The sequence below is a fragment of the Nipponia nippon genome, unplaced genomic scaffold, assembly GCF_047370975.1.
Source record: "Nipponia nippon isolate SJK-2023a ecotype South Korea unplaced genomic scaffold, ASM4737097v1 scaffold_4, whole genome shotgun sequence".
NCBI lineage: Eukaryota > Metazoa > Chordata > Aves > Pelecaniformes > Threskiornithidae > Nipponia > Nipponia nippon.
Window position 1 is genome coordinate 56,045,842 of NW_028262358.1, and position 19,505 is coordinate 56,065,346.

Below are 19,505 nucleotides of genomic sequence, written 5' to 3' on the forward strand. Positions count from 1 at the left end.
TCAAACATGTGTGCCATTGACTACTGAGAACAGGTAGGTCCATTACTGGAGCAATGGGCAGCAAAGGTATTTTGAATAAGGACTGGAGCAGTTTACAGACTGGAGCAGTATACAGAAATACAGAAATGCTGAAAAGGTACAGTGAGGCCAATAGATTGTGGTGGTTTTTTTTCCTTCCTAACTCAGATTATGATAGGGAACCGAGACTCTGATACATTGATCAGGCCAGTGAGAATTGAGGGAAAGGGTGAATTTGCCCATGGAGCTTCCTTAATTGCTATCTAATTTAGGGAATATAGCAAACCAATTAAAAAAGGCAGATGTCTTGATGAGAGACCAGCAGAAGGGTTAAAACTGTGAAATGAGATCTGGAAATCAGGCATCTGTGGAGAATGGGGAAATAGACCATCATCAAACTAATTAATATCTTTTGAGTATTTTGTTGCAGATCTGTGTATTAGATGTATAGAATCATAGAATAAATTGAAAGGGATGTCAAGTTGTCATCTAGTCCAAACCCCTGCTCAAAGAAGATATTTTTAGATCAGGTAGCTCATGGACTTGTCCAATTGAGTCTTGAACTCAAAGTTGAGTCTCAAACTCAAAGTTGTGTCTCATCCTCAAAGTACAGGGAGTTCCCACCATCTCTGGACATTATTTGACCACTCATGGTAAAAAAATTATACTTAATATCTAATTGGAATTTCCTATAGTCCGTGTGTCCTGTTGCCACTTTGACTGTCGCTGCGCACCTCCAAGAAGAGTCTGGCTCTGTATTTTCTGTATTCTCTGATCAGATGGTTGTAGATAGCAATAAGGTCTCCCCGAGACTTTTTTCCTACAATTTGAGCAGGCCGTGCTACCTGAGCCTGTCCTTATATATCCTGACCACCTTGGGGCCTCTGGACTTACTTCTTGTACAGGGAAACCCGAAAGAGAGTAAAGGTAACAGGAAGTCTCACGTTGATAGGCCTAATTTGAGGCCTCTTCTTTAAGTGTGGAGATTATACAATGGCCAAGCACTTGTGTTTCTCTTTAGTTCTTCATCTGTTAGCAAATGTGTCTTTTGAAAAAATGGAGCTGGACGTGTTTTAGGTATCAGTTGCAGTGTAACTTGAAACTACAGCAAGAAATACGAAAAAAAAAAGTGGTCTTTATAGTGCAGTAGTTGAGAGGAGAGAGCTGAGAATTTACCTGAGGATAATGTCATCGTGTATATTTTGCATGCCCATGGGTGCACTTGCAGAAGAGCACTTGCACGCACGTGTTTAAACCTGAAGTCTGAGAGGATCTTGTTGCTCAGTACACAGTCAAGCATTTGGCAGGAATGAGAAATAATGCTGTGAGTGAGGCCAATTGATTATGAAATATGATTGATTAGCAAATGGAGCTGACATTCACTAGGCAAACCTGCTGAAACAATGGAAGACTCTGCAGAAGCGGTGGGGGCAAAGGCAGGGGGGAAAAACGTTTATATGTGTTCCACATGCTCTGCCATTCTTCCATGTCAAAAAGATGATTTTTTTGATTAATCCTGATATCTGGAAGATGTTTTTTCCACATAGATTCCTGTATTAGTAACAGTCAAATTGGTCTGTGTAGTTCAACAGAGGTACAAACTATCTTTTAAGTGATCTGAAGAACTGTGATATACTACATGTTATATTAATGGTACTTCATCAGTTTAATGATTTACTCTTCTGTAGGGATGGCGTACTGGGGTGTGTGCCACTTAGCCTGAAATCACGCCAGGGTGCTTCAAGGTTAAACTAAATAAAGAATTTACAAATGTGGAATACAAGTATCACAGTTACAAATTTATAATGGTATCTGAGAGGCTTCTTCATGCTGTCTTCTAGTTAAGACACATACTTAACTCATGCCTAAAGGGTCAGTTCTTGTGCAAAACTTATGCTGTCATGTTAGGGAAGCAGGCTTGTTTTTATAAGCAGTCTTTTTTAAGGGTTTCCTGAGAGTTCATTCAGATACAAATCTCTCCCTCTGCCCACACCATTCCCATATCTCTCCTCCAAGATATCCTACTTGTAGATTTAAGGAGCTTGTTTCAGCACTTGGTTCCTAACACTGTCCTCTGGCAACTAGAAATAAGTTGTCTTACCTGGCTGGGCAATGCTGAAACTTCGTGCTCAGCTTTCATGCCTCAAATCTCATAAACAAAATTTGCCAGTTTTGTTAATATCACCACATAAATGGGATTAAGCATGTGGCTCATTTTGGACTATTTTTGGGAGCCCAGACATGGTAATATTTGATCATTTTGAAGATGCCTCATCCTTAAGCCAATCTCAATAAATGCAAAGCAGTCTTCCTTCTGAAGACTTTCAAAGTTTTCTTGCTAGGCTGTTTTCAGAATGCTAACTCATGGTGACTGCTCACTCCATTCAATTTACCTTTGATATAAACAGAGCAAATGAATATGAACATGAGATACTAAGCTCCAGTTTTGCATTTTGGAGCTCATTCTTGTTTTTAGATGAAGCTAGATCCATGAGAAATGGTCTGTTAAGATGTTGTGTTTGTGATTAAGCAGGGAATGTCGCTTAATGTCAAATCACAGTATTGTTGCTTTCCTAGCAGTGAATATCTTTGTTCACAAGTGGTTAACATTTTGTGTAGCAAAGCAGAGAAATGTCTTTTTTTTTCTTCTCTTTTTCTCCCTCCGTGAAAGCATCTGCTAACTCTTTGAAACATCAATATTTCCTAATATCTTTTGAGTTTGTCCAGATTACTTAGGTATTTTGGCCCATTTTATGTATGTAGTAAGTCATTTATTCTGTATGAGTTGGGCACAATTATTTAGTCTTATCCTCTCCCATCTTAAGTACAAAAAACTGAAGAAATGCACAAGCTAGTTATATTACAGCATGTCTTCTACCCCTTTAGGAAAGGGTACATTTCTACATGTTTTATAATGCCGAATTGAAAAGGCAGATGGTGCCCCATTTTGGTGTCAGAAAATTCAGTCTGTACATCTGGGGACTGAAATTCAGTATTATAACTGACACAATAATCTGCATTTAAGCCCAGACTCTTACTCTGTCCCAGAAGAGTAATGAAAGGGGAGAACTTTCTGTATCTATACTAGTCTGGACGGTAGCATGTCATTCGCTCTTCTGGGAAGTTTTGTGCCCAGTCTAGTTGGGACTAGGATCTGAGAGAGGAGAGAGCAGGCTCGGTCAGGAGAGAGCTTTTAGAAATCTTAACTCTTTAAAAACTTGCAGTTTTTCAAGGGTTGAAAAATTGGCCAAACGTGGATGGAGTTTCAGAGGATTAGCAAGAAGCAGTTTTGTGACACACAGTTTCAGCTCCCTGCCAGATTCAAAGTTCCTGCTCCAAAACCCTCATTTGCTACAGCAAAAAGGTTTCTCATTTCAAAAAAGGGTTTCTAGAAATCTTTAAGGAGGGAAAAGCAAAAAATTTCTTTTCAGTTGGCTCAAATACTTCCAAATTATTCTCTCTGAGCTAATCACTGACATGTAAAATTTCCACCTGAATGGCTAAAATCTGATAGCTGTAAACAAAGTCTTAAAATTTAAAGCATCATCATACTTTACCAAAAAGCTATGCTGATATCCCAGCCTATTTTTTCTCTTGATTACACAGATAATTTCAAAGTATGTAATAGATCTTTTCACACAAAGTATAGGTAAAACTGAAGGTACGTTTAAATGTTGTAAATTAATAAACATATCTGTGGAATAATTGTATTCCACAGTTCCCTGTTTGGAATAAGAACTATTTGGAGCAAATGTTCTCAAATTCTCTACTTATATTTGACATGTGATAGCAGAAGCTTCCCATTTAACAGTAAAACCAACCTAAACCATAAATTTAGAATTAAAAATCTTGGGTCCAGCCTTTTGGTGCCATGGCTGGTTTTGGTAAGTTATTTGGTGGTGGGGTGGGGGAAGAGAAGTATACATCTTCGTATCAACTTATAAAACTTTAAAGGTTAAAAACTCCCAATAACAGGGTGAAACACTTATCTCTAATAAGAGCCTAAGGAATTTTTAAGCATACTTCTTGCTTTGCCTAGGTATCAAGGGCTTTAGTTTTTTGTTTTTTTTTTCCCCCAGAGAAGATTTATAAAGCAGTGGGGTAGATGATGCTGTTCTCCAGCTGTCTATCTTGAGGAGTTTCCTCACTGGACTAAACACAACATAATTTCTCTGTAATGTTACAGTGGAATCTTGGAAAAACATAATGTTCCTCCTGTTATGTGCAATAGATTCTTCTTTAATTGCAGCAGCTAAAAAAAGCTTCTATCTTTATAGCTGTGGAACCAAAGCGATGAAGTTTATGGTCTCTCACTGTCAGCAGGTTTATGGAAAATTTATAGTATATGTTCTAAGTTCTGAGTTTACCATTTTTTGTTGGAATACTTACTAAAATTAGTGCTGAAAAAAGCCTATTATAGGATTAGGAGTTTTGCTATCTTTAAAGATTCCTATAATTTGAATAGTCTTTGTGTAGTGTTTTTACTTTAATCTCCTTTTCCCTCAAACTGCTGTTTTATCTTGTCCAGAATCAAGAATCTGTTCAGGCTTTTCTTCCTCTTTCTCTTTTTCTTTTTCTTTTTTTTTTCCTTTTTTTTTTTTTGTTTTGTTTGTTTCTCTCCCTATACACTGGCTTTCAGGACTTTTAGTTATTAGAAAATTGCTGATGGCAATGGAAATCCCCAAAACTTCTTTTGGTTGTTTAGATAAGTTAGAGTAGTATTTTCTATAATTTTTGTTATTTATCCTTTTTCTGTTTCTGAGTCCATTTTGCTGGTGCCACATTATTTGCAAGCAGTAGAAGGAGGCTACTTCTCTCTCTTTTTTTTTTTTCTCTTTTTTTTTTTTTTTTTAAGCTATGTTCCAGTTTTGAAGTGAAAAGAAGTTCATATTGTCTGTTATAGTAAGAATCCTGAATTTAATTCCATAGCCTCCTGTTTGTAGCTGGTAAGGGTGTTGCACTGATGGTCCAGTTGAGCCAAACTGCACTATGCATGACTCTGCTAGCTTAATCTGAGCACTCCAGTTGTTTGTCAACAACAACAAGAAAAAAAAAAGAAAAAAGAAATATAAAAACTAGAAGCAAAGTGTTCATCAATGAACTGAAATGAGCAGAATTTGCCTTTAGAAATATATCTAAATATTCTTCAGCTGTAAATGATGCTAATTTAACCACAGAGCCACAGAAATATGATTTAGTTTTAACGTTATTACGTTTGGTATTTTATTAGTGTAAGTTAGAGTAAATTCCTCACTCTGGAAAAATCTGAGTTGGGCACTAGAACTCTGGCATATCTAGAAAAGGAAAATAGAAAGTTTGACATTTTAAAAAGGGGAACACAGGATTTAATCAGTCACTTCCATTCATTTAATCAATTCATTTCTCATTTTCATGAGAAGAATAGTGTCTGAATCCTCACTGTTTCAGAAACTCATCTCTTGACTCAATCTCTAAAAATGACTGTGTATGAAGAAGAAATTTCTGCTTTGACTTTGCTTGCCAACATGTCTGTAGTGTTCCTCGGTCACAGTGGACTGTCCCCTCCTGTTTCTTCAGTATTCATTAATTGCTATTCTCTCTTTCCTTCCTGTTTCTTCCCTATATTAACATATGCATACATACCGTGTATGCATAAATCTGGACGGATCAAAGTCAGCATTGATTTTATTTGTATATTCCCAAGCATCAGAAATATAGCAAAAAACCCAGTCTATACCTGATATAAATTTAGCAAATCCTCAGATTTTGCAGAACCATTTTCCCTCTATTTTATTACGGGTGTCTGAGGAAGACTGGGATAGATGACTTTCTCCTTGTAGTATGTTCTCGGTAACTCCAAAAAAATATTGGGCCTTCGTTAAGGTGAGAGAAATACATAGGGCAGCTTGGTTGCAGTTGAATACATATTAGTGGAGAAATTACCAAATCTGGAAAGGTAGCTTTCCCATTGACTGAGTATTTTTTGAACACTTCTCTCTAGCACTGGAAAAGAAGATGCTGCAGCCAATTCATGTTTTTATTTACTCCCTGTCATTACTACATGTGATTTTTTTTTTTTTAAATACACAGTGAATGAGGCAAGCCCTTCTGTATGAGATCCACATACTTTTAAAGGCATACATGAAGTGGGATTTAGTGAAACCAAATTTTTGCATAGACTTCGTGTCCACTGGGAAAAAATACCAAATATTATTGTTATATCCTGTACACATTTCTGTATTGTGCTAGTAACATGTAAAACCTGGCATATAATAGGTCAGAGTGATGAAATGGGGTGGTGGAGTAAGTCCTGGCCTTTAAGCACAAAGACCAGGTTTTAGAAACAGGTCTCATTTTTCTGGGGGGCGAGTCCACAAGCAGATGCATCTAACGCCATCTCTAAAGCAGGGTGAATTAGCAGCATGTGTTAATTTGGAGCAAGCAGGATAGTCGTCACCATGCAGGACAAGAAAAATACCCCCCTCTGATAAACTGTTGCATTTCATAACTTTTTTGTATCAAAAAATCCCACATATAGTATGCAGAATCAAGAACTGACTTTTGCAGTATATACAAGTCAAAAATTCAATTTCTTCATGGGATTTGGCGTGACTAATGCCCCGCCTCACCCTTGCCCTTTCTTGCTCTCTCACTTTTCTTCCACAGAAAAAGTAAGCCAAACATTACTGGATGCTATCACAAGGATTCCCAGCCAGCCCCTAAGATCTTGTTGGTGGCACTTCACATTTTTTCTTCTGAGACATGTGCCAGGCTGTGTGCTGCAGGGATACTGCAGTTGTCTATTGCTGAGCCCTTTTAGGGAGCCGGACTTTAACTTTGCACACAGGCTGGTGGAAAGCTGCTCCTAGGGTCCCTGGTTTAAATGATACGGAGCAGCAGTGATGGTTCTTTTACTTAACCCTACTGTGTGTTTTAATGCTGTTTGCATATGGTGGAAATTTTAAGTATTTGTCTCCCTGAAAACATACAACCCTCCCAAAATAATTAATGAGGTTTTTAAAAACTGCATGCAAGGAGCACTGAGGTTGCACAGGACACACTCAGAAGTCTACTCTCTGTGTGCACACTTGTATCTTCTTTCTTCTGCACAGCTATTATGCTGGAGCATTTTATTGCATGTCAATAAAGTAATTCTAACATAGCATACATGTTGGACAATGCTTTAAATAAAAATGTAAAGTCCATTTTGTAGCACACTATAGAAGTGGGTACTTCTTATGGCAGGCAGATTCACATTAATTCTCAGATTATGCAGTTTAATACAAGATAATGTTTTTTCTATGTATTACCAAAGCACGAAATGAAATCTGTAAGAGTGACTGACCTTAAACTCGTAACTGCCATTCATTTCAGTCTGTGTAGCCCAGCAGACTGGCTGCTGAGAGCTATGCTTGCTCGCTGTTTTGTGAGTCTGCAGATGCATGTTCGCCTACTCTATGCAAACATGCACACACTCTCTTTTTTTTCTCTCACACTGTCTGGCATATTTTCAGAATAGCTCTTCGAAGACTTTCTGAACTGCTGGGTATGATTGTCTGATTATTATTTTTTTAACTGGGAACATGTTTAGTCCAGTGTTATTTAAACAAGCTTATCTCTTTGATCAAAGTCTACAATCTGAAATTTGAACAGGGTAGGGAGGGTGTCTGGGTGGGTGAGGAAATCTATCAAGTACATATTCATGTGTGTGCTGCTGCATGCCTGTGGAGGTACAAATGTGTATTGCTTCAGAATAATCTTGCAAATACATAAATAACTGGCTATTTTAGAAGAAGTTCTGAAAACATAGTATTATTACTAAAATAAAACCATTTTTAGTAAACTTTTCTTGAAGCTATTAGTGACCTGCATATTCAGTTTTTCGGTTTCTTGGGTTTTTTGAAGGTTGAGCTGAGTAACTGTGGAGTTGTTTAAGTATAGCATAGACTTTGCTAGTATTCAAAGCATACTAACTGGAGCCCATATATTAATGCGTTTAGGGTTGACATTAACCTATTTCACTGACTGAACCACAGACCACAGCAATAAAGCTAGAGAGCTTGAAACAGTTTCTAGAGGTTTTCATTTAGCTGGTTCAGGAGAACTGGTTTGTGCAAAGTTAAAATTATATGGAATGAGATTGCAGGATGAAGCATGCGTGCCACACCTTTTCATTATGTCCTCTCTCTTCCCTTTATTTTTCCTAAAGATAACTTTGAGAGGCATTTCAGTTTATTTTAAAGCAAATCCCATTTGATTATTTTAGATTACTTGATTTTCTAGTCTGATTTCAAAATTTGAGTTTGTTGAGCTTTTGTTCACAGGACTAGGAAAAAGAATTTCCTGTATTCAGTTCACGTGTCATGGAATCAAATAATTTTTTCCTAACTTTCAGGATCTTCTTGTAGCAAAGTCTGAATGATGTTTTGTTTCATAGTTTTACAACCTAAAAAGAAGCTGGCAAAAATTTCTAGGCTAATGTAAAGGTTTTCCTCGCTTTTTAGTGTTAGTACTACACTCTAGCAACTTCAAGTTGCTATTACTGGTGAAAAATATATTATAAACCTTTTCTTCTACGTAGATATCATACACCTTTTAATTTTGTTAGCTAGTTTTATTGACTGAGGCTCATTACACACACAGAAGCACACGCTTGCACGCACACATTCTGCTTTGCCCTATCTCAGTTACAGCATAGTCCTACCCAGGGTCATTACAATGTACACATTACATATTTCTAGCAAACATGAAAATGAATCAAACAGGAGGAGAGATAAGCACAGATAGATTGGAGCCTGCTGAGGAAATAAAAGGCAGTAATCTGCCTGACCACTGGACTACTCTTCCTGGTTGGATTTAAGTGTTCTTTCCCGTTAGTTGCTGTGGATCGCTGGCTACCCTGAAGTGAAAAATTAAACGACTAGTAAGAATGAAGTAACATTTAGAGGGACAATGATTTGGTATAACTCCAAAACTAATTGTTTCTGAAGTGATGTTTAAACCGACGTCGGCACAAGGCAAGAGTTCCTGGCTTGCGGCCAGCACCTTGTAATGCATATGAGCGTAGATGAGGAGTTCCTAAAAGTTAGAGAGAGAAAGGGAGGGAGGGAGGGAGAGAGAGAGAATGTGCATTTTCAGTGCTCACTCTGCATTTGTTTGTATCCTCCTCCTTGCCGAGATTAGAGGAATACCTGTGTAGTGCTGCTTTATTGTGATTTCTGCTGAGCCTCAGAATAGGTTCTGGAATTTTTTTTTAGGTGGACTGCCAGCTGCCGATCTCGCTGTTGACAGTAAAAGCAGATATGTTCCTTGCTCACTGCCATTAGCACTGACCATGACCCTTCACACCAAAACCTCTGGAGTTACTCTGCTACACCAGATTCAAGGCACTGAACTGGAGACACTGAGCAGACCACAGCTGAAGATTCCCCTGGAAAGATCGCTCAGCGACATGTACGTGGAGAGCAACAAGACAGGAGTTTTTAACTACCCCGAAGGAGCCACTTACGATTTTGGTACTACGGCTCCAGTGTACAGCTCTGCTTCTCTCAGTTATGCCCCTACTTCTGAATCTTTTGGGTCCAGCAGTCTGGCAGGATTTCACTCTCTGAACAATGTCCCACCGAGCCCAGTGGTGTTCTTGCAAACGGCGCCCCAGCTCTCACCCTTCATCCATCATCACAGCCAACAGGTACCCTATTACCTTGAAAACGAACAGGGCAGCTTTGGGATGAGGGAAGCTGCTCCTCCAGCCTTCTACAGGTAAATGCTACAGATAATTTTTCTTTCTTCTTTAAGCAGATGAACTGAGAAAATTAGAATGCGGAAATCTGTATGCTCGAGTCTTTTCTTTTTGTGTAAAGCACCATGTGATTTAATTGAATCATCCACGATATCTAGACCATGAAAAATACTGCAAAATAAAACAAAACTGTAATTCACAGCTCACTGTGACTGTAAGCTGTCAATTTTGAAAACTATACGTAAATGAGAAACAAATTAGATAATGAGTATAAATGTTTCCTGGGGAAACAGGAAATCATAACTGATTAAAGAATGGCAAATGACCTCCCTGTTGTAATATATTAGAATTACTGTCTGAAGTACACTAAAAAGACTTCCACCATCACACGTTTCTGCATGTGAGTTGAGTGTTTGTTCAGCTCTTAGCTGGTAGTAAGAGTATTTTTCTCTGGCTTCCTTTACAGTGTGAGAAGTGGCTTATATAGGAAGTAGTTCAGAAGCACAATATCCTTCCTAATCAAACTGTTAGAGTTGACTCAGTGACAGTATTTCAGTCAGTAACCACCTTCATGAGCTATCCTAAGAGCTGTGTACATATTAACCTGCATTTTTCATTGGAGGGTGATATATATTAACCATAAATCTGGCATGCTGCATTTCAAAAGATAAGATTTTTTTGTTTTTTGTATTTTTGTCCCTCAATAGAAAGGTTATTTTTTTTTTTTGTCTGGAATAGAAAGATAAAAGTATCTTTGAAGCAGGGGAATAATTTTCCTTGGTTTAATTATTTATTGTCAGTTGTGAAAACATTTATGTAATTTTTGAACTAAGTGGTAGAAATTGATAGAACTGTAGCTTCCAAGAAAATATAGTCATGCACACCAATACCCACACCGTTAACGTTTGTGCAATGTTAAAAGCATAGTTTTGCATCAGCTTATTATACTGGGCTTCAGTGAATCAAAGTGAACAGTTAGATGTAACATTTTTTTTCCTAAACTTTGCCTGTATCTGTTTATTTGAGAGATACAGATGAGTTTGCTAGAAATGGAACGACTCTGAAAAAATAAAAGCAAGTTGTTTTTTCCCTGTTGAGGGCCAGACTCTGCCAGACTTATCTGCACAATATAACGTGTTACTGTGAACAGCAACGTTTGTTCTTAAAGACTAACTCAGCCCGACTAAGAATATGGTAGCAGAATCTGGTCCAAAAAAAAAATGATGATTACACTTTTTGCAAATGATTAACCAGTTTTGGGGAGCAGATGGAATAAAGACTGGTGAAATGATAGATAACAGTTATGTCAGACTGTCCAATGCAGTGATCTGTTAACTGAATTGATTCAAACAAAATGCATTTTAGTACAACCGAATACAATACTGCTAGGAAGAGTGAATACATGTCAGAGCATAAAGATCTTGAATGATTACCAGTGACTTAAGAGGGAAACTGCATGTTGCACTAAATTAAAGTTTTGGTGGTTTTTTTTTTTTTTACATGAATGTCCAGTGCAAACCTATGGTGAAAAGTGTGTAAGTGGCCTTAGATATGTAAACAGTGGAGTAGTTAGTTTGCGAAGTTGAAATACACAGGCAGAAAATGTACTATAGTCAGGGTATTTTACTTCAGAGGAATCAAAACGAAGAATCACCTGGAAATAGAAGTTGAACTATGGAAATAATGTCCTTTTATATTTAAACAGTGAAATGAGGTGAGACACTTCAAAATAAAATTAACGTACTTTTTTAGTTTAACTACTGGAGCAAACACGTAAGGTCAGTGTTGGATTCCCCATTTCATGACATTTCTGATCAAGGATGGGTGTCTCCCTTGAAGATGTGTTTTAGCCATATGCAACTGATGAGGTTTATTGCAGCAGTAATTAGGTGAATTTATGATCTTGGATATGCAGGTGGTTTATCTGCATACAGTGTTATACAAATTATTTAATGGTCCCTTCCAGCCATAATTCTGTAAAGCGCATCTTATGTGGTAGTAAGAAATGTGTATCAAAGTGCTTGCTATGATTATATTTTGATAACAGGCATAGCACTGTTGGAATTAAATTGATAAAAGCTTTTCTTTTTTTTCTTTTTATTTTTGCAAGATTGTGTTTACAAAGTTATCACCCTCACAACATATTAAATATTAGGCATTTATTTTTGCGTTTTGGCACAAATCCAACCACCAATAGTCTGTTGAAAATAATTTGAATATGTGTTCAATGTCTGGGAAATATTTAAATATCTAATCATGGGGTTTAAGAACAAGTTCTTTAAAAAATATTGTAATGCACGACTTTCCGATTTACTTTATTCATTTGGCTAATCTCATTGGTTTCAACTGGGTTATGGGAGAAAAGAGTGCATGGGGCAGTGTAATCTGGCAATGAATAAATTGATGCTGGAGATTGGAAGATGTCTAACCACCAAAATGGTGAGTTTCTGGAACAACCTACCAGTAGGAGTGGTAAAGGCAAAAATTCTCAAACCAAAAGCCTTAACAAAGTTTAAAAAGGATCATGATCAGTTTATGATATGGCTGCCTGCTTCTATAATAAGTAATGTAACCTAAGACTCAGAAAGACTCCTCTGCAATCCTCATTTACCTTTCTGTGTAACAGAATTTGTGCTGTTTGGCTTGTAAGACAGAAATATTTGCATTGCATCATCCTGTATTACTCTGGATTTCAGATGCAAATGCCGCATTCAGCAATACAAGTGGCTAGGACAATAAATAATCATTGTAGGTTAGAGCGGAAATTATATTCTCTTAATACTTGGACAAAATGTTAAAAATATTCAGTCACAAAAAGCAAAACTTACTGTATGTGATAAGGAAAACTTTTAATGTAATTTGATTTTGTTAATAAGTATTCAATATCTTGCTGACTATAGACAAATGTGTAGCTACATGTGTATTAATTCTGGAGTTATATTTTATTTCTTTCAAATAGTGTTTCCTTTTCCAAAAGGCTTTGTCTCTTATTGCAAGATAATGACAGACTTCTGTATCTAGCTGAAGAACATAATGATACAAAAAGAAAAGAAAAAAATATACCAATCTCCTTTCCGGAGTCTCTAAATCATGGGACATCAGAATTTGAGAAAAAAGAAGGGGCTTAATTAATTCAAATTGTGCTGTCTTTAACTTGACCCCTTTTATGTCTGACCTTGTGGCTGCTTTTATAGTGAGTCAAACTAAAATACCTTTCCCTTATCTTACGATGTCTGTATCTGCCAGTAAAAGGGAGAAGACGTAGCACTAGTTACACTTTTAATTCTCTTCAAATCTCACTTATATTTTATTTTCTGAATAATTTTTATAATAGTTTTTTTTTAGTAAATGCAGACTACTAGTTGAATACTATTAGAGGAAATCTTGTACTCATGGATATTACAGTAAATTAATTGAGAGATTTCTTTTGTTCTTAACTATTAAATTTGAGTTCTGGTCATTTCTGGTTATTTCCTTGTGCTTTTCAGCAAGTTTTTGTTCATTTGGGGAAAAAACAAGAAGCCTTTCAGTAGCTAATTTACCTCAGTAAATTCCTACAAGCAACAGCAAAGATGAATCCTTTTTGTTCTGCCAGTGTGTGATGTTCCTACGTCATCCCACTGAGTTTGCACTTCTCAGACCTGAAGTAAAATCGTGCCTGTATTTCAGGCTCTCTGTAGCCTGTGTTTGGTGCTGCTTCTAAAGTTGGCCAAAACCCATGTAAGAATGGACTGCACCTACCAGCTACCTGATGAGGGAGTTGTCTGTCAGTCTGTAGTGAGTGACAGAGGCAGAGCAAATCAGTGTACAAACAGAAATACCAGATGAAAAATCATTCATTGCTCCCTCCCTTTTAGTGGCTAGTTTGTGAGTACCTTCTAGTACCTCAGGCTCCAGGTTTAGATTAATATAATAAAGTATTTCTTTAGCTTTGGTCCCAGTTATCATACTGAAATTGACTCTGAAATATTTTAAACCTGTTGTTCCAATCAATATGATCACAGCTTTAATTTTTAATGCTTGCTAAATTTGAGAATGATTACAAATGTAGAACAATCCCACTTCTGCTGTAATTCATAAACCCATCAGTCCGAAAAATAGTTACTTAACCTAATATGTACTTTTTTACCTTGTCTGATTCATTATGAATCTTTCTAGCTCTTCATGCTGAGTTCTAAACAAACTGGATTTTCCAAATTTTAAAATCAAAAGAATGTTACAATGAATGCAAAATTGAAAGATATTTTTTATTTTTTTTATGCAGTATGAGGTATTCCATAACATGAAAGAGCACTATGTAATGTAGTGTTTTGTTTGTTTTTTGTTGTTGTTTATTTTTCTCTAAAGCATCCATTTGTTCTAAGGTCCCCTCTTGAACACAGTTCGAGTGTTCAAGCAGTTTCTTGAACACTCGGAGTGTTCCTCTTTTCAGAGTTTGTACTGATGTCCCTGACAGTTTTACAGCAATAGATGACTGTAATGGAAGAGACAGGAAAACATGGAGTTATCCTATCTCATGGAAGCATTGTAAAGATAAACCTGTTAAACGTTTTGAGATATTCACACATGACAATTACGAGAAACTTGTACATACCAGCTTTGCTGTTTCTGCAGCTCTTCTTAGGGAATGTGCTGAATGTGCAAGTGTGCTTGCACCATAAAGTCACCAATCCATATTTTTGAGGAGCACATGTGTTCTGTGCCTCCTTGTGCCCCTGAATAAGGCCAGGCAGCAGTGGAAAGGGACAAAGGAGCTGTAATGCTTCCTCATTATCCACCTTTCTGCCAAGGTAGGAAGATCAATCTCACCTGCTCTCTCTGAGCATCCTTTCCGAAGTTTTATTCTTATTTAAGAAATCTTTCTTCACTTCTTTAGCAGATATATTTTTTGTGTAAACCACAGGCTCAGGAAGTGCTCCATATACCAAGTCCTTTGCTTTTTAAAACTTGTGGTTAAAAACATGTTTGTTCAGGCAGCCTGCATGGATGGTGTTCACCTGATTAAATATAGACGCCTAGGGCTTGATTCAGTTTTTCACCCCTTACGGCCTCTCAAATAGATGCCTAAGGTCAGATGGGTCTAGCAGATATGACACAGGACCTACTGTGCAGCTATACCTTTCTGGAGTAGGACATGGGCGTCAGGGAGGGTCATCACCTAGGACACCTCAAATGGCACGTGGCATGGACAACAGCATCAAACCTTCACATGGACTTCCTTCTTAGTCTATGGAGACACAGAGAGAAAGAGGCACTGTGAACACAGACATTGTCTCTTTCTAAGGTACCTGATTAAAATAGACCAGGCGCATTATGCTCTAAAAGTGCGAGTTTCTCTTTCTAGACTATAAAAGATGGCTGAAGTGACTTATTCTGGTACAGATACCTACTGAATGAAGATGAATGCCCAGTGATGTTGCAAGTTATGTGAAATGAATCCCACCCGTACGTCTCCTGTTTCTAAAGAGTCAAAGCGGTCAACATCTGTAATCTCCCTTCAGATAGACACTGCACTATGTCCCTTGAAAGGAAGACGGGGAATTGACTCTGTGTCATTGGCCTTGATCACTGTTACTCTGAGGCTATTGAAACAACAAACACTGCTGGCCGTATCTGCTCTGATAGGGAAAGCATTAGTTGCTGGCACCAGTTCCTTCAGCAATTGCAAAGTGAACATCAAATGCCAGTGTTTTTTTATTAAACCAACAGAAAGGCTGACCAGAGCTAAGGCATAGCTCCAAACAAATGCAGAGAAGAGCCCTGCAAGTGAAGTGCATCCACTTCTAAAAAATGGACATTTTGATAATTTTGATTATTTAATATTGTTGACAATGAAACACTGAAACTAATCATGGACTCCCTGGTCTGTCTGCAGGGAGTTTTCTGTTATCTATTCAGGCATCAAAACTGAAATTAGAGTGGAGATACTGTCCTTCAACATTCTCATTTAAAGTGTTGCTTTCATTGTATTCATTACGGGGGCTGTTTGGAAAATCGGCTGTACAGAGAGAAGTCACATCTGAGGTTGTACACTATCCCTGTGTATTTGGGTGGCCTTTCCAGTGAACTGTAAAGGCCGTTATTTACCACAGCTCATTAGGAACCCTGATCAGTGTGACACTGGGCAAGGTAAGGCATTTCTGCTTTTCTGCCAAGCTCAGATTCCAGTTGCTGGGAGGGTTCTTACATCATCTGAATCAAGATATTTCTTCTGGTGCAAGACTATGAACGTGTGAGATACTGCTTGCCAGATTTAACCTACCACATACTTAGAGTGATACCTGGATACCTGTTAGAGACAAGAAGATTAAATAGAAGAATAAATCTGCAGGATAATCTTATTCCTTGACAAGATATTGATAACAATATTGGATTCAGGAGTGATCTGGGCATTTTGTTTTAACCTTTTACTGGAAAAAGGAAATATGGTCCCCAGAAAACAGGGAGCTTAATTATGACTGTCCTAAACATAAATCCTATTTGATAGATGTACATAGCAATTTCAATGGTCTTTCAACCATTGCAATGACAGTCTTAACTAATGACACAACTGCCAGGATCTATATAAATAAGAAAAGATGCCTTCTTTTTCTTCACTACATGGAAGCCATTAGTAAAAGTAAAAAATAACAGTAAAGGTTGAAAGTCAGAAGTAACTAAGACGACTTCTTAAACAAGCAGTTGGTGATTAATCATGAACACCCATGCATGTAACCACTTCGTATCCAGTGGGTGGAATTTCAGTCTACAATGACTGTTCAAGAGCGCAGTCTGTCTCGAATCAGACAACATGGGTGGAATATGTCACATTCGGTTTCCACGTGCTGCTGTCTCACAACGCTGCCAACTGTCAAAACTTACCTCCCCAGGACCCAGGCAGCAGCATCTGTGTAGAGTAACTGTTGAATGCCACAGGGGAGAGCCTTCCTCCCCCTTTGGGGATGACACACCAGTGAGCGTCTAGGCAGCACTGGGCTGCATTTAATGCCGATGCATTTCACTTCCCATTCATAAGCTATGTGAGTAAGCAATGTGTTTTTCTATCCTGATCATCATATTCAAATAGGGAAACTGCTTTTAACTGATTTTCTAGGGAAAAACTGTATTTCTCCTTTGAAGATTTTTTTTTGGTGTCTCATCAATCTGTGGTGCAAATGTCCAATTCAATTGCTACTTCCAGTCTTCCCTCCCTCTTATTTTATTACCTGCTATCATGCAGAAACACTGCTTTGATCACTGCAGCCTACTTCAGTACTGATTTGTGCTGCTAAGACATGGCTATGGGAGACTTTCTAGGATGCTACAAAGGGGATGTCAAAGCTAGGAAGAAAGGGGAAGGGAAATTTACTGCAACACAGGACAAGTCTCAACTCTTGCTAAATAAAAATAGTTAGGAAGATGCCTTGCGGAAAGCAGCACCTGCAGAAGAAAATTCAGCATAGAATTTAGGCCCTAAATCTTAAATCACAAGACTGGGAAATTCATAATATGCTTTCCAGGTAGCCTCCACTGTGGTTTTTACATATAGCCCTGTTAAAATTAGAATATATAATACCTACTGCTTTCTTTCTATTTCCCTTTTTCTTTTTTTTTTTTTTTTGTTAACTTTAAATGTAATTCAAGTTTGTGACACAAAATCTATTCATTCATAAATCCATGAAAAATATTCCAGTTTTTAGAAACTTACTTTTTTTTTCCTCTTCAAGTTGATCTGTAAACAGATGGAAGCTTAGAAGGTGCTAACTCTAAAAATCATGATTTAATTTTACTATTGAAGACAAATACTATAAAATCTGATCTTTGGCAAAAATGAAATGTCACATAATACCTTGTCATCTGTGTTTTCAGTTAATAAGCTAGCAAGCATTCTTAAAACATTTGTTTTGCTGAGCTATCTTGATCAAGCGTTATCTAGTTATTGTTCAGTAACTTGTATCAGCTGATATCTAAAGAAAATTAGTTCAAATAAGTGTTCCCTGCTTTGGTTATTAGTTACAACTTGAACATGAAAGTAAGATCCCTGTTTCAAATTACATATCACAGAACCCTTGTATCCAGGAAACTGTAGCGGTGGCAAAGAATACTATGGCTGAGAGTGTGCGCCAAATCTAGGTATCTTTGGGGAGCTAATATGTCAAAGAACAACTTTGTCTGTTTGCTTCCATTCTGCAGCAAAATGATACTCCTCCTTCAGCCAAACTGATAAACACAAGCAAGGAAAGATGTGTATGTTGCCAACGTATGAGCCACCATAGCACATTTATTACCTTGCAATAGTTTTGCATGGTTTGGATTATTTAGAACATATGGGTTGAAAAGTATTTATAGCTTTATCTTGCCATGCTATGAGAAATATAATCCTGATTTTCATCTGCAAGGGTATCAATAAGAGATAAAAGCATACAAATCCTGGAAATGGTTCAGCAGAATAATAAATATCTGAGAGCATTCTGATTAGGTTCATGGAGACAGGTGGTGAGATAGAAACCCATATAAAATAACATAGCTGAAAGTTTTAATAGCAACGATATCAGAACCAGCACAATTGTAAGAGTCATGTATTAAGAGTATGCACCAGGCATATTGCAGCTTAAGAAGTCAAACATTGCTAAAGCAGGTGGCACATTGATAATGTGCTACTATTAACATTTCTTCTTGATCCAAGCAATAAAAAAACCCAACCAAACAAAGTGGAAATAAACCTGATCCTGCAGAGAAATTTTTAAACACCCGGGAGCAAAACTCTACTTTAGTTACAGACAGTTCTAGTAACACTGCTTGTTATTAAGTCTGCCTAGGTTCCTCTCTTTTTTGGTTACTTAAGTTGTCCAGCTTTGGCTGATATTTTCAGTGTTAGATGATTGTTTCAGGTAATTTTTTTTTGAACATTTAAAAAAAAATGGCTCAACTTTCTAAGTATCATGAAGGGAAAAGAAAATTTTGCTGTAGTCATGCAAAAAAACCCCAAAACTTTTTCCACTGGACAGCCTAGACACCGTTGTATTACAGATATAGCTCTGATATTTGGTAGTGTGAGGATGCTGTCAAATTAGGATTTTTTTTGTTTGCTTTTCCCCAGAAAACCTACCCGAATTTAAGCCACAAACTCTTGAAGCATCTCACTATTCACAGTGGGAATTTGTTTGCATTTGCTAGGCAAATTATATGAAATTTCATGTGTCATGCATGTTCCACCCTATGTCAGTGATTATATATTGGCTTGATTGCAAAAGCATCGTTCTCTGACAAAACATGTGCAGTTGCTTCATTGCACAGCTGCATGGCTTTCGAACAGGACTTTCTCTGCAATTATTACTGTGGACTGAGATAAGTTGCTGAGAGATGAGAATCACAGAGTAATATAAGTTTGAAGGGGCCTCTGAAGATTATCTGGTCAACATTTTGCCCAAAGCAGGGCTAACTTCAAAGTTAGATCAGGTTGCTCAGGCCCTTATCCAGTTGAATTTTGTAGATATCCAGGAATGGGAACTCCACATCCACACAGGACAATCTGTTACAGTGCTGAATCGCTCTCACTGTGAAAAACTTTTTCCTAATGTATAATCATAATATTCTTTGCCCAAAGTTGTCAGATGTCTCTGATCCTTTCACTGTGTGTCTCCAAGAAGTCTGGCTCTGTCTCTTTTAAAGTCTCCCATTATATAGTTGAAGACAGCAATAAAATCTTGCCTTATCCTTCTCTTCTGAAGACTGAACAAATTCAGTTCTCTCAGCATCTCCTCATATGTCATTTGTTACAGCACCC

The 19,505-nt window shown here is 37.5% G+C and overlaps 1 protein-coding gene across 1 annotated transcript in view; it reads left to right on the forward strand.

Moving 5' to 3' along the window:
* The window catches only part of ESR1 (estrogen receptor 1), a 167,855-nt gene that overhangs the window by 41,249 nt on the left and 107,101 nt on the right, over positions 1-19,505 (forward strand). Inside the window, 1 exon segment of the mRNA XM_009466299.2 lies at positions 9,255-9,759. Coding sequence (XP_009464574.2) covers positions 9,332-9,759 — 428 coding nt within the window. The 5' untranslated portion in view covers positions 9,255-9,331.